Source organism: Myotis myotis, unplaced genomic scaffold (assembly GCF_014108235.1).
Source record: "Myotis myotis isolate mMyoMyo1 unplaced genomic scaffold, mMyoMyo1.p scaffold_m19_p_4, whole genome shotgun sequence".
NCBI classification, from domain to species: domain Eukaryota; kingdom Metazoa; phylum Chordata; class Mammalia; order Chiroptera; family Vespertilionidae; genus Myotis; species Myotis myotis.
In genome coordinates, this window is record NW_023416346.1 from 82,919,493 (window position 1) to 82,934,780 (window position 15,288).

At 42.3% G+C, this 15,288-nt stretch overlaps 1 protein-coding gene across 1 annotated transcript in view; it reads left to right on the forward strand.

Annotated features, from left to right (window-relative positions):
* Window positions 1-15,288, forward strand: part of TEX11 (testis expressed 11) — a 467,244-nt gene that overhangs the window by 408,948 nt on the left and 43,008 nt on the right. The window contains exons 26-27 of the mRNA XM_036304176.1: window positions 4,493-4,601; window positions 5,628-5,751. Of these exons, the coding sequence (XP_036160069.1) occupies window positions 4,493-4,601; window positions 5,628-5,751 (233 nt within the window). The remainder of the gene's footprint in view (window positions 1-4,492; window positions 4,602-5,627; window positions 5,752-15,288) is intronic.

Sequence of the window (15,288 nt, forward strand, 5' to 3'; positions counted from 1 at the left end):
TATTTCAGTCAGTGTATGCTTAATTTCTAGTTGGTCTTTTTTCATATCCTCCAGGGTCTCACTAAATTTATCGGCTGTTTCCATAAAATTCTTGAAAAACCTTATAAACGTGGTTTTGAACTCTATATCCAGTCGTTTGCTTTCCTCCATTTCTGTCATTTGTGACCTGTTTCTTTGTCTCCGCATTTTTTATGCTTCCCTGTGTTGGTAGAGTGGTTTTGTGTGCTAGGTGTACTATAGGGCCCAGTGGCTCAGCCTCCCCAGTTACCTGAGGTGGACACTCTTGGTGCACCCCCTTGTGGGTTTTGTGCACAGTCTTGTTGTAGTTATGCCTTGATTGTTTTAGGATCACTGGGAGGAATTGACCTGCAGGCCAATTGGCAGTGAGAATCAACTGTGTCTGCAGTGGGAGAACTTCTGTGCTGGAGACACCCTTCTGGGGCAAGACTTGCTTCAGTGGGGCTTTGGTGCTCACGGAGTCTGCCCCCTGAGTGTGTCCCTTATGGATCTGAGGAGTTGTAATCTGGATGGTCCCACTCTGGCCACTGGGTACACTGGCTCTTGGATCTAAGGAGGTGCTAATTTAGCCTCTGCCTGAGGTTACCCAGCAGGAGCTACGAAGAGAACTGCAGATTCCTCTTCCTTTTTTGGAGTTTGGAGGTGCCCAGATGAGGCCCAGCTGTGAAGCAATGCAAGCTGCTGTGGGCCTTGGCCTTCTCTTGGAAGTTCTGGGTCTGTCTGGCCCAGCTGCAATTTGTTAGGTAATTTTCAGGTTGCAAAGGGCCAGGGCATTCATATGCAAAAGCCTCTGCGGCAGCCTGGGTGGGGCGAGGTCTCAGGGAATCAAAGGGCAGAGCAAGTAGCTATGGGTGATCCTCAGCCCTGCCCTAAGGGGCCCCGAGTCTCAATGTCCCTGTACTTGCTGCAAGCACCTCTGAGGGAAAGCCGCCCTCAAGTTCCGAGTTCTGCCTGCTGCCAGACAGTCCAGTTTCTCCCCATATGAGTCCTGGGTCCCCAGAGACTTCCTGGAACCAGAGTTCAGAGCAGTCGGGAGCTTGTGACTCCCTCCCGATTCAAAAAGATAGCCGCGTCCTCAGGTGCCAGCCCCTTTCCACACGTGCTCGAGCCTCCGTACCTGTGCACTTTACTTCCGCAGCTCCTCTGGGTCTCAGTGTGCATTTCTCTTTCCTTCTAATTGTAGAATTTCCATTCAGCCCGCCTTCCTGTAGTTCTGGATGATGTCCGTTTTATCTTTTCGTTGTATTTTTGAAGTTGTCGTGGGAGGCAGCAATTTCCGGTCTTTACCTATGCCTCCATCTTGGTTTCTCCCGCCTCTGGGTTCTTGATCTTGAACGCTGACCAAAGGCACCTCAGCGAGGGCTGCCCGTGCCCACCAGGTGTGTCTGTCTGCACCTGCTCCTGCCTCAGCACCTTCATTAACCCCCAGAGGTGATCTTGTGACTGCACTGGCCTCCGTGGGAACAGGGCATCACCACTCTGCCCTCTCACTGTCATCTCACAGGCGCCCACTCTCAGCACCCAGAACACCCAGACACTAAGGACGCAAGCGCATTAGAGGGGGGGTGCACACATCGTGTGGGGGTGTTAGGCATGCCGGGTAGATGGAAGTGCAGTGGAGAGCCGGGGGGAACTTGTGCTCGCCTTGGTTTGCAACTGTTGCAGGCGCGGAAGGATGACGTGTGCTGGGGGATGTTCGCATGTCAGGGGGGATGTGCACACCAGAGGCCTTTGGCTTTGCAGATCCACAAACCCCCGTGGTGCAGCCAGGAGGACGTCAGTCTGGCCCGCCATGGTGACTGTCCCTGTGATCCTGCACCTTCTGGGCCAGGAGGCGGATCTTGAGCAGCCACTCCTGGGCGCTGATGGCCTGCAGGCGCTACTTCAGCTCAGCCGGCAGGCTCTGCTTGGCTAGCTCACAGCTGTCACCACCGCCATGTGGGGAGTACAGGCCGCCCTCCGCCGGCCTGCCTCCCCTGTCCAGAGGATCTCTGCACTGCTCACCTGCCCAGAGTTACTGGGGCTGGGCGGAAGCCAGGCATCCTGTGCGATCCACCCCTGTGCGAGCTGCCGCCCCGCTGGGAAGGGTCACGGATCCGGGTCCCGGGACCGTGGACAGTCTCAAGCGCTGCCCCCCGCCCTCCAGGTCACAGATCCGGGTCCCAGGACCACGGACAACCTCAAGCACTGCACCCCGCCCGCCAGGTCACGGATCTGGGTCCCAGACCGTGGACAGCCTCAAGCACTGCCCCTCGCCCAGCAGGGTCACAGATCTGGGTCCTGGGCTGCGGACAGCCTTGCCCGCTGCCACCCGCCTTCAGTATGCAAATTAGCCGCCATCTTGTTGCTTCAGGGTGGGGGTCCCCACTGGGGTGCCTGGCCAGTCTGGGTGAGGGGATGATGGCTGTTTTCAGGCTGGCAGGCAACTGAGGGTCCCAACCTCTCCTCTTTTTTTTTTATTCTGGGATTTATTTACCTTCTATGGCTGTCACTGGAGCTGAGAGCCGGTTTTAGCTCTGAGGCTTGGCTCCAGCTCTGAGACCTCAGCTGCTGAAAGCAGGGATCTGGGTTTGTTTGGGTTCTATAATTGTAACACTGTTGCTATCCTGCTGGCTGAAGCCTGACTGGCTGAAAGCAGGTTTCAGGGGAATGTTTACCTTCTATATTTGCAACAATATTTCTTAGAGGCCAGCAGCAGTAGGCAGGGAACCTTGGCTTCCTCCGTCACTGGAGCAAGCAAGCCTCCTGTTTGCTTCAGGTGCCTGGCTGCCGGCCGCCATCTTGGTTGGCAGTTAATTTGCATATCTCCCTGATTAACCAATGGGAAGCGTTCGGGGCCACGGTCAATTTGCATCTTTCTCTTTTATTATAGAGGACTAGAGGCCTGGTGCACAGATTCATGCACCAGTGGGGTCCCTTGGCCTGGCCTGCAGGGATCAGGCAGAAATCAGCTCTCTGACATCCCCCGAGAGGTCCCGGATTGTGACAGGGCAGTTCTCAGGTGATGCACCCCAGAATCGTCCTCCCTCCTCTCTGGTTCCAGGTGTGTCACCTGAGAACCCTGAGAACCCTGAGAAGTCACTGCAGCTTGGCAGCTCCTGCATTGAGCGTCTGCCCCCCTAATAGTCAGTGTGCATCATAGCTACCAGCCAGTCAGCCAGTCGCTTAGGCTTTTATATACTGTATATAGATTATAAGCTCCTTAGGGTCATGAACAATAATTACTTATATTTGTTAATATAATTATTTATAAACCCTGCCTAAGTGCATTGCTCACAATAGGTGCTCATATTTATTCTATGTGTGGAATTGAATTCTATAACTACAATAGAAGGAGCTCAAACTTAGTTTTGCTCAGCTAGCTAGAAATGGTAAATGCTCCCTTAATCAGAAGTAATATAATCAAAGCAATTGATTAAGGTGTACAGAGAAATATTGGTAATATATTTTTAAAATATATTTTATTGATTTCAGAGAGGAAGGGAGAGATAGAAACATCAATGATGAGAGAGAATCATTGATTGGCTGCCTCCTGCATGCCCCCTACTGGGCACTGAGCTCACAACCCCAGCATGTGCCCTTGACTGGAATCGAACCAGGGACCCTTCAGTCCACAGGCCAATGCTCTATCCACTGAACCAAACTGGCTAGGGCTCTCTGTAATATTTTTTAACACAGTTTCCATTCTCAAATTGTTGGTTGAGCTGTAAGTGGTATTTGGGGGCCCAGAGCCTCTATAGGGATATACTGCAAGAAATGGCCTAATTGTCTTCTCTTTTTATCTCTCACCCTCCTCGGGAGCCTCTGTGTGGTTAATAAAAGTATTAGGTAGCCCCAAATGCACAAGAGTCACATTTGCCTTTCCTTGTCTTGCCAATACAGAATTCCTAGAGACCAGGAGCAGATGGTGTATACTTTGTGGACATGTAATGGTTACCACTGCTCATTGTATAAAGTAACTCCTATTCTAGTGGCCTGGTAAATGCATCTGAACGTTTTAGGGTCTGTTATCTTGGACACCCACTCTCATGTCCAGTGTTTCCTGTTTTTAGTATCAGACAAAAACAGTTAATTGTAGTTTAAATCTATTTTTTATTAGTGCCCTTTTACTAATCTGCTTTCTGTTTCCTTCTTAGTGTGCCCCTCCTTGACTCTGGTTTATAAGATTATTGCTTTACCTGTATTGTGCAAGGTCAAAGAAACAATAGGTTCTCTGTTGATGTTTGCTGAAGAAAAGATATAACCTGGTGATCCTACTATGTTACTTTGCCCAGAAAGTAGAAGTTACCTCTGAAAGCCACCATGAACTCATTGTTTTCTAAAATTTGTTTTCTTTGTGTGTTTGTTTGTTTGTTTGTTTTGTTAATCTGTTTTAGGCCAGTTTTGTTAGAGAAAGCACAAATTGTAGTCTGGAATGAAAACTGTGATGGATGAAATTATGGTAGTCACAACCTTTTTTCTTCTCTTCCTATAGTTTTAGCAATGGAAATGCCTGCATACTATCCTTCCATTGCTCTAAAGGCCTTGAAAAGGGCTTTATTGCTCCACAAAAGAAAAGAATCATTTGATGTTTTCAAATACAGGTTAGTAATTGTATTTCAATGCTGTATCCAGGCTTTTTGATAGCCAAAAGAGCTGTAGGCAGTGCTTCATAAGTCATCAATCATACTCAACTGGCCCAAATTAAAAGATTATCAGGGTACTCCTGTAACTCCTGAACTAAAAAAGTCTTCAGAACAGCTCCATATTCAGGGTTGTATTATATATATAGACCAAGACTTAATTAGCTAAATCAAGGAGTCTGGTTTTCCCTATGGTGAAAAAGAGGGGGAAAGTTGCTTCTTTGTGTGAGTATGTATATACTAAAATTACTAGGTACCTTTCTCCATTTTGTTACTAAATATGCCAAATGTAGACAGAGATTAATATAACAAACAACTATATTATTAATATAAAAATAACTATATTTTTGTTATTAATATAACAAAAAACTTTCATGTATTTCCCACCAAAGATTAATAAATGTTAACATGTTGCTATATTTGCCTAAGATTTTTTTCCTAAATACCTTTCTTTAAGGGCCAATGAATGCTGTACCTAATATAACATGTTATTGATTAGATTTTGTGGTTTCTATGCCTAGACATGAGGGAAAATAGAAGTTATGAAATATGTGATTTTTCTCTGGAAAACATCATTACAGTCTTCCTTTTCTAAGATTTAAGAGACAGTTAGTTAAATTGGAATTATTTCCAATTTAAATCCTCAATTATCTTGTTTATTTGAGGATGTAACAAGATGCTTTAAAGTGCTTGTAGATTCAACTAGCTCGTAAAATACAGTAAACAGCCACAAGTCCTTAGTGTAGAAAACTAAAAAAAATAAAAAAAATAAAAAAGTGAAAGACAACCATAATAAAAGGAAAGGTTGGTCAGCCCCTTTTATAGCTTCAAAAATCTGTCTTCTGAGGTTGGAGGCCAGATTAAATTGAGGGATGAACAGACGTGTTTTAAAGCTTAGTCTGGGATAAAATTCAGATTTTACTTATCTTAGCCATGAAGCCAGTGATTTCTTTTCTTATGGAATGAGTCTTCTCTTTTTGATTTCAGCAACTGTCTGCACAACTTGATTAACCTCTTAGTGCCAGGTGGAGTGCCAAATGCACAACTCTGTTCCCTGGAAGAAGTTTGGGACTGTTTCGAAGACGCGTTGAGCCACACTGTAAGTCAAACAGTAATATTAAACTTTCAGCTAATTTTAAAGTTTTGAACTGTCTTGTGTATTAGGAATTACATAAAATAATGCTTTCTGTTCTAAGTTTTAGGGTAAATAAATTCATATTACAATGTAATTACACACTATAAAATTTCCCTGGGTTTATGAAATATAAATAGTTAATGGTAGAAAATTTCTAATATAAGTCACAATAGCAGAACCACCTGGCATTTTGGGTTATATTGTATTTTTAAAATTAAGTAGAATTGTTACTCTTTTATCAAGTTGATTAAATTCTCCCCATTCCTTTTTTTTCTGAGAGTTTCTATCATAAATTAGTGTTGAATTTTGTCACATAATTTTTCTGCCTTAATTGATATCATTGTGTGATTTTTCTTCTTTAATTTGTTAATATGGTGGATTAAATTGACTGATTTTAAATACTGAACCAGTCTTGCATCCTTGGAATAAATCCCATATGGTCATAGTATATAATTCTTTTTACATATTCCTGGATTCTATTTGTCAGTATTTTTGTTAAAGATTTTTCATCTTTATTCATGAGGGATGTTGGTCTATAGTTTTCTTTTCGAGTCCTGTCTTTGTCTAGTTTTGGGATGTGTTCCTGCCTTTTCTATATTTTTGGAAAAGATTGTGTAGAGTTTATGTTAGTTCTTTTCTAAGTGTTTGGTAGAATTCTCCAGTGAAACTATCTAGTGCTGCAGATTTTTTTCAAGAGTTTTTAAATTACAAATTAAATTTTCTATTTTTTTTTTTTTTACTTCATATTGGGTGAGTTGTGCTAACTTATGTTTTGCCATGAAGTGACCCATTTCATCTAAGTTATCATATTTATATGTATAGACTTATTCATATTTTTCCCATATTATTCCCTTCCTTTGACCCCTCCACTCAAATACCACTGTCCATTGGTTATGCATATATGCATATAAGTTCTTTGGTTAATTTCTTCCCATCACCCCTCCTTCCCTCTGAAACTCATCAGTCTGTTGCATGTTTCAGTGTCTCTGGATCTATATTGTTTGTTAGATTCCACATGTAAGTGAGATCATGTGAAACTTGTCTTTCTCTGACTGACTTAATTTGCTTAGCATAATGCTCTGCAGATCCCTCCATGATGTCCGTAAGGGTAAGCCTTCCTTTTTTTAACAGCTGCATAGTATTCCATTGTGTAAATGTACCACATCTTTTTTTATTCACTCATCTACTGATGGGCATTTGGGCTGTTTCCAGAACTTAACTATTGTAAATAGGGATGCTGTGAACATCAGGGTGCATACATTCTTTCTTATTGATGTTTCAGGATGCTTAGGATATATTCCTAGAAGTGGGATGACTAAATGAAATGGCAATTTCATTTTTAATTTTTTGAGGAAACTCCATTCTGTTTTCCACAATGGCTGCACCAGTCTGAATTCCCACCAGCAATGTACCAGGGTTCACTTTTCTCCACATCCTCTCAAGTACTTGTAATTTATTGATTTGTTAACAGTAGCCATTCTGGCAAGTGAGAGGTGATACCTCATTGTTTTTTTAATTTGCATCTCTCTAATGATTAGTGACTTTGAGCATTTTTTCATATGTCTCTTGGCCCTCTGTATGTCCACTTGGAAGAAGTGTCTATTTAGGTCCTTTGCCCATTTTTTGACACCACTTGGCGCCCGGCGCCGGTCCTCCTCTCCGCAGCTGTCCAGGCTAAGGTCCTCCATGGAGGCCCCAGACCCCTGGCGGGAAGGGCCAGCATCCTCAGCGCATGGCCACCACCTTAGCGCCGGCATGGCTGCCCTGCCCCGCCCGGTGGCCCCACCTGCCCCGCCCAGCCCTGGCCTCCCCCCTCCTGGGGCGAGTGCACGCTGTGGCACACAGAAGGCAGGAGGAGGAGCAGGCGCAGGCTCAGGCCCCGGCCCCTTTGCCCATTTTTAAATTGGATTGTTTGTACTATTTTTGTTAAGTTGTATGAGTTATTTATATATTTTGAAAATTAACCCCTTGTCAGGTGGATCATTGGTAAATATGTTCTCCCATACAATGGAATCCCTTTCCATTTTGTTGATGGTTTCTTTTGCTGTGCACAGTTTTTATTTTGATGTATTTCCATTTGTTTATCTTTTCCTTTGTTTCTCTTGCTCTAGAAGATGTATTGGCAAACATATTGCTACATGAGATGTCTGAGATTTTGCTGCCTGTGGTTCCGTCTAGGATTTTTATGGTTTCACAGCTTACATTTAAGTCTTTTATCCATTTTCAGTTTAATCTTGTGTATGGTGTAAGTTGGTGGTCTGTTTTCTTTTCTTTCTTTCTTTCTTTTTTTTTTTTTTTTGCATGTACCTGTCCAATTTTTCCAACACCATTTATTTAAGAGACTGTCTTTACTCCATTGTATGCTCTTGCCTCCTTTGTCAAATATTAATAGAGCATAATGGCTTGGGTTGATTTCTGGGTTCTCTGTTCTGTTCCATTGATCTATATGCCTGTTCCTGTGCCAGTACCAGGCTTTTTTTTATTACAATGGCTTTATAGTATAATTTGATATCCAGTACTGTGATCCCTCCAAATTTGTTTTTCTCTGCAAGATGGCAGTGGCCATTTGGGATCTTTTTTGGTTCCATTATAAATTTTTGGAGTATTTGTTCTAGATCTGTGAAATATGCCATTGGTATTTTAATGAGGATTGCATTGAATGTATAGATTGCTTTGGGTAGTATGGACATTGTAATAATCATTTTACTAATTCATGAACATGGTATAACTTTCACTTGTGTATATCCTCCTCTATCTCTTTTTTCAACATCTTGTAGTTTTTCAAGTACAGGTCTTTTACCTCTTTGGTTAAATTTATTTCTAAGTATCTTAATATTTTGTTCCTAAGATAAATTATTTTTTAGCTTCTTTTTCTGAGAGTTTATTATTGGTGTATAAAATGCCATTGATTTCTGGGTGTTAATTTTGTATCCTGCTACATTGCCAAATTCATTTATTAAATCTAGTCATTTTTTGGTGGAGTCTTTAGGATTTTCTTCGTACAATATAATGTCATCTGTGAATAATGACCATTTTACATCCTCCTTTCTAATTTGGATGCCTTTTATATTTTCTTCTTGACTGATGCCTGTGGCTAGAACTTCCAGTACTATGTTGAATTAGAGTGGTGAGAGCAGACATCTCTGTCTTGTTCCTGTTCATAAGGGACATGCTTTTAGATTTTGCCCATTGAGTGTGATATTGCCTGGAGTTTGTCATATATAGCCTTTGTTATGTTGAGGTAAGACCCCTCTATTCTCACTTTGCTAAGGGTTTTTATAAAAAAAAAAATGGGTATTGATTTCGTCTAATGCTTGTTCTGCATCTATTGATATGATCATATCATTTTTATCTTATTTATTTGATATATTGCATTTATTGATATGATTATTATACCAGCTTTTTTCCTTAACATTTTTAATGAAAAATTTCAAATATACAGCAAAATTGAAAGAATTTTACAATCTATATCCATATTTCCACCATCTAGATTTTGCCATTAATAGTTTATGATAGTTGCTGTATCACATATCTATCTATCCAACCCATTGTCCATCTTATTTTTTTTAATTAAGTCTTTATTGTTCAGATTATTACAGTTGTTCCTCTTTTTCCCCTCATAGCTTCCCTCCACCTGGTTCCCACCCAACTCTCTGGCCTTATCCACCCCTCCACCCCCTGTCCTCATCCATAGGTGTACGATTTTTGTCCGGTCTCTTCCCGCACCCCCCACAACCCTTTCCCCCCCGAGAATAGTCTGTCCATTCGCTTTCTATGCCCCTGATTCTATTATATTCACCAGTTTATTCTGTTCATCAGATTTTTTATTCACTTGATTTTTAGATTCACTTGTTGATAGATATGTATTTGTTGTTCATAATTTGTATCTTTACCTTTTTCTTCCTCTTCCTCTTCTTAAAGGATACCTTTCAGCATTTCATATAATCCTGGTTTGGTGGTGATGAACTACTTTAGCTTTTCCTTATCTGTGAAGCTCTTTATCTGACCTTCAATTCTGAATGATAGCTTTGCTAGATAAAGTAATCTTGGTTGTAGGTTCTTGCTATTCATCACTTTGAATATTTCTTGCCACTCCCTTCTGGCCTGCAAGGTTTCTGTTGAGAAATCAGCTGACAGTTGTATGGGTACTCCCTTGTAGGTAACTGACTGTCTTTCTCTTGCTGCTTTTAAGATTCTATCTTTGTCTTTTGCTCTTGGCATTTTAATTATGATGTGTCTTGGTGTGGTCCTCTTTGGATTCCTTTTGTTTGGGGTTCTCTGTGCTTCCTGGACTTGTAATTCTATTTCTTTCACCAGGTAGGGGAAGTTTTCTGTTATTATTTCTTCAAATAGGTTTTCAATATCTTGCTCTCTCTCTTCTTCTGGCACCCCCGTAATTCGGATGTTGGTACGCTTGAAGTTGTCCCAGAGGCTCCTTACACTATCTTCATATTTTTGGATTGTTTTTCCTTTTTATTTTTCTGGTTGGGTATTTTTTGCTTTTTCATATTTCAAATCTTTGACTTGACTCTTGCGATCCTCTAGTCTGCTGTTGGAACTCTGTATGATATTCTTTATTTCAGTCAGTGTATTCTTAATTTCTAGTTGGTCCTTTTTCATATCCTCGAGGGTCTCACTAGATTTCTTGTGGGTCTTACTAAATTTATCGGCGGTTTCTAGAAAATTCTTGAAAAACCTTGTAAGTGTGGTTTTGTAGTTTGCTTTCTTCCATTTCTGTCATTTGTGACCTGTTTCTTTGTCTCCACATTTTTTATGCTTCCCTGTGTTGGTAGAGTGGCTTTCTGTGCTAGGTGTCCTATAGGGCCCAGTGGCTCAGCCTCCCCAATTACCTGAGGTGGACACTCTTGGTGCACCCCCTTGTGGGCTTTGTGCACAGTCTTGTTGTAGTTAAGCCTTGATTGTTGTAGGTATCACTGGGAGGAATTGACCTCCAGGCCAATTGGCAGTGAGAATCAACTGTGTCTGCAGTGGGAGAACTTCTGTGCTGGAGACACCCTTCTGGGGCAAGAACTTGCTTCAGTGGGGCTTTGGTGCTCACTGAGTCTGCCCCCTGAGTGTGTCCCTTATGGATCTGAGGAGTTGTAATCTGGATGGTCCCACTCTGACCACTGGGTACACTGGCTCTTGGATCTCTAAGGAGGTGCTAATTTAGCCTCTTCCTGAGGCTACCCAGCAGGAGCTATGGAGAGATCTGCAGATTCCTCTTCTTTGTTTGGAGTTTGGAGGTGCCCAGATGAGGCCCAGCTGTGAAGCAATACAAGCTGCTGTCAGGCCTTGGGCCTTCTTTTGGAAGTTCTGGGTCTCTTTGACCCAGCTACAGTTTGTTAGGTAATTTTCAGATTGCAAAGGGCCAGGCCTTTCATATGCAAAAGCCTCTGCGCACAGCTTGGGTGGGGCGGGGTCTCAGGGGATCAACAGGGCGGAGCAAGCAGCTATGGCTGCTCCTCAGTCCTACCCTGAGAGGCCCCGCATCTCAGTGTCCCATTAATCCCGGTAATCGCTGCAAGCACCTGTGAGAGAAAGCTGCCCTCTAGTTCCGACAGATGCCAGACAGTCCAGTTTCTCCCCGTATGAGTCTGGGTCCCCAGAGACCTGCCCGGACCTGGAGTTCAGAGTAGTCGGGAGCTTGAGACTCCCTCCCGATTGAAAAAGACAACCACGTCCTCAGTTTCCAGCCCTTTCCTCATGCGCCTCCATACCTCTGCACTTTACTTCCACACCTCCTCTGAGTCTCAGTGTGCTTTTCTCATCCCTTCTTGTTGTAGAATTTCCACTCAGCCAGCCTTCCTGTGGTTCTAGATGATGTCCTTTTTGTCTTTTAGTTGTATTTTTGAAGTGGTTGTGCGAGGCAGCAGTTTCCGGTGTTTACTTATGCCGCCATCTTGGTTTCTGTTATTATACCAGCTTTGCATCTCTGGATTAAATCCCACTTGGTTATGATGGATAATCTTTTTAAATTATTGCTGGATGCTGCCGAAACCGGTTTGGCTCAGTGGATAGAGCGTCGGCCTGCGGACTGAAAGGTCCCAGGTTCGATTCCGGTCAAGGGCATGTACCTGGGTTGCAGGCACATCCCCAATAGGAGATGTGCAGGAGGCGGCTGATCGAGGTTTCTCTCTCATCGATGTTTCTAACTCTCTCTATCTCTTTCCCTTCCTCTCTGTAAAAAATCAATAAAATATATTTTAAAAAAAATTATTGCTGGATCCAATTTGCTAATATTTTGTTTAGGATTTTAGCATCTATGTTTGTCAGGGATATTGACCTGTAATTTTCTTTCTTTGTAGTATTTTATCTGGTTTTGGAATTAGGATAATGCTGGCCTCATAAAAAGAGCTTAGAAGTGTCCCTTCCTCTTCAGTTTTTTGGGAAAAGTTTGAGGAGGATAGGTTCCTCTTTGAATATTTGGTAAAACTCCCCTGTGAAGCCATCAAGTCGAAGAGTTTGTGGAAGGGAGAGGGATAGAGAGATAGAAACATTGACAAGAAACATCATTTAGCTGCCTCCTGCATGCCCCTTACTGGGGATTGAATCCACCACCTGGGTTATGTGCCCTAACTAGGAATCGAACCAGTGACCCGTTGGTCAACACTCAACCACTGAGCAACATTGGCCGGGTAGGAGTTTTTTTTTTTTTATTACTGCTTCAATTTCATTAGTTGTTATTGGTCTAGTCAAATTTTGATTCTTCCTCAGCCAGTTTTGGAAGATTGTATGTTTCTAGGAATTTGTTCATTTCGCCCAGGTTGTCCACTTTGTTGGCATATAGTTGTTTGTAATAATTTTTTACAATCCTTTGTATTTCTGTGGTGTCAATTGTTACTTCACCCCTTCCATTTTTTATTTTATATATTTGGATCCTCTCCTTTTTGCTTCTTTTTTTTTACTTGTTAAATATGTTTTTATTGGTTTTTAGAGAAAGAGGAAGTGAGAGGAATAGAGAGATAGAAACACTGATGAGAGAAAAACATCATCAATCGGCTGCCTCCTGTATGCCCCTTAATAAGGGTTAAGCTCATAACCTGGGCATGTGCCCTGACCAGGAATCATGCCAGTGCCCTCTTGGTTCATGGGTTGATGCTCAACCACTGAGCCATACCAGCCAGGCACTCTTTGTTTCCTGATGAGTCTGGCTAGCAGTTTATCAATATTGTTTATCTTTTCAAAGAACCAGTTCCTGATTTCATTGATCTTTTGTATTGTTTTTTACTAGTCTCTATGTCTTTATTGTTTCCCTTGATCCAGCTAACTCTTAGGGCAAAGGTTCCACACCCAAAGAAGCAATCCAACAGGACCAGAGACTACCACCTTACTCAGCACCCTGCTCTTAAAGCAGAGGTGTCACTCAGAGAAAGGCGGTCCACTGTCCCCCCCAAAGCTCTGGAGCAGTGGCTCAGAGATTTTTCTCAGCGGGGAAAGCATTCCATAATAACAGAGAGCTTTAAAGATTTCTCAGAAGGAACTGTACTTGAAAAAGTGTGTGGGGAAGCTCCAGTCAAAGAGTGCTCTTGAAAATAATGGAGACATTGGAGGTAAACAAATAAGAGGATGATAGATTACCAGAGAGAACCATGGAAAGAAGCATCTAATAAGAGCTTCACTGGGGTCAGAACAAACCTCAAAGATTTTCCTCAAAGACTACCCCTTCAAAAAGGTCTGAATTTAATTGGTTCAGACTGTAGAACAGTGGTTCTCAACCTTGGCTACACATTAGAATCACCTGGGGATCTTTTTAAAATCCTGATTTCTGGGCCTCATCCTCCAGAAATTCTGTTTCTTTATGGTGGATGAGGCCCAGAAATCAGGATTTTAAAAAGATTCCCAGGTGATTCTAATGTGCAGCCAAGGTTGAGAACCACTGCTGTAGAACAACATATGCTTTTGGCCACTGCTAAAAACAATAGAGTAATCATCATTCCATTAATGAAGCCTAAAATCTGGGTGTAATACCAGCAGTCAGACCTCTTAATAGAGGTACCACCTCACACCTGTCTGAATGGCTATCATCAACAAACGACAGGTGTTGGACAAGTGTTGGCAAGGATATGGAGAAAAGGGAACTCTGGTACACTGCTGGTGGGAATGCAGACTGGTGCAGCCTCTGGAAACCAGTATGGAATTTCCTCAAAAAATTAAAAATGGAACTGTCATTTGACCCAGTGATCCCACTTCTAGGAATATGTCCCAAAACTTCTAGGAATATGTCCCAAAGAAATCAGAAACACTCATCAGAAAGGATATATGCACCGCTAGGTTCATTCCAGCACAATTTACAATAACCAAGATTTGGAAACAGCCTGAGTGCTCATCAGCAGATGAGTGGATTAAAAAACTGGTACACCTACACAATGGAATACTGTACAGCTGTAAAAAAGAAAGAACTCTTACCATTTGCAACAGCATGGATGGACCTAGAGAGCATTATGCTAAGCAAAATAAGCCAGTCAGAGAAAGATAAGTATCACATGATCTCACTCATATGTGGAATCTAATGAACAACATAAACTGATGAATAAAAATAGACCCAGAGACATAGAAACATGGAACGGACTGTCAAACCTCAGAGGGAAGGCAAGGGAGAGTGAGGGGATGGGGAAGAGATCAAACAATGAACTCATATGTGTATATGCATAAGCCATAGACACAGACACTAGAGTGGTGAAGGCAGGGGGCGGGGGAGGGGAGGTCGGAGAAGTCAATGGGAGAAAAGGGGGATACATGTAATACTTTCAACAATAAAGATTTTTTAAAATGAATAAGTAACAGTTAACCAAGAACCCTTTAACCAGCAAACTTATCTTTCAAAAATGAAGGTGAAGTGAAGACATTACCAGATAAATAAAACCTAAGAGAATGTATTGCTAGCTGACCTGCCTATAAGAAATACTAAAGGAAATTCTTTTTTTAATTTTACTTTAGGGTTAAAATATTACAAACAGTAGTACATATATCTCCTTTTTTCCCCCCTTGACCTTCTCCTGGCTTCCCCTACCCCCTGTAACATGCCCTCACCCCGCCCCCAGTGTCTTGTGTCCATTGGTTATGCTTATATGCATGCATACAAGTCCTTAGGTTGATCTCTTACCCACTCCCCCAACACTCCCCAGCCTTCCCGCTGTAATTTGACAGTCTGTTCAATGCTTCTCTGCCTCTGTATCTATCTTTTTGTTCATCAGGTTATAATGTTCTTTATTATCCATAAATGAGTGAGATCCTGTGTTATTTTTCTTTCACTTCCGGGCTTATTTCACTTAGCATAATGCTCTCCAGTTCCATTCATGCTGCTGCAAATGGTAAGAATTCCTTCTTTTTTTTTTTTTCTTTTTTTTTTTTTTTATTAGTTAAGGTATTACAAATGTGTCCTCATCCCCCCCATTAACCCCCAACCTCTCCCCCACACACAAACTCATGCTCCCATCCCCCTGTTGTTCATGTCCATTGGTTTGGCTTATATACATGTATACAAGTCCTTCGGTTGATCTCTTCCCCTTC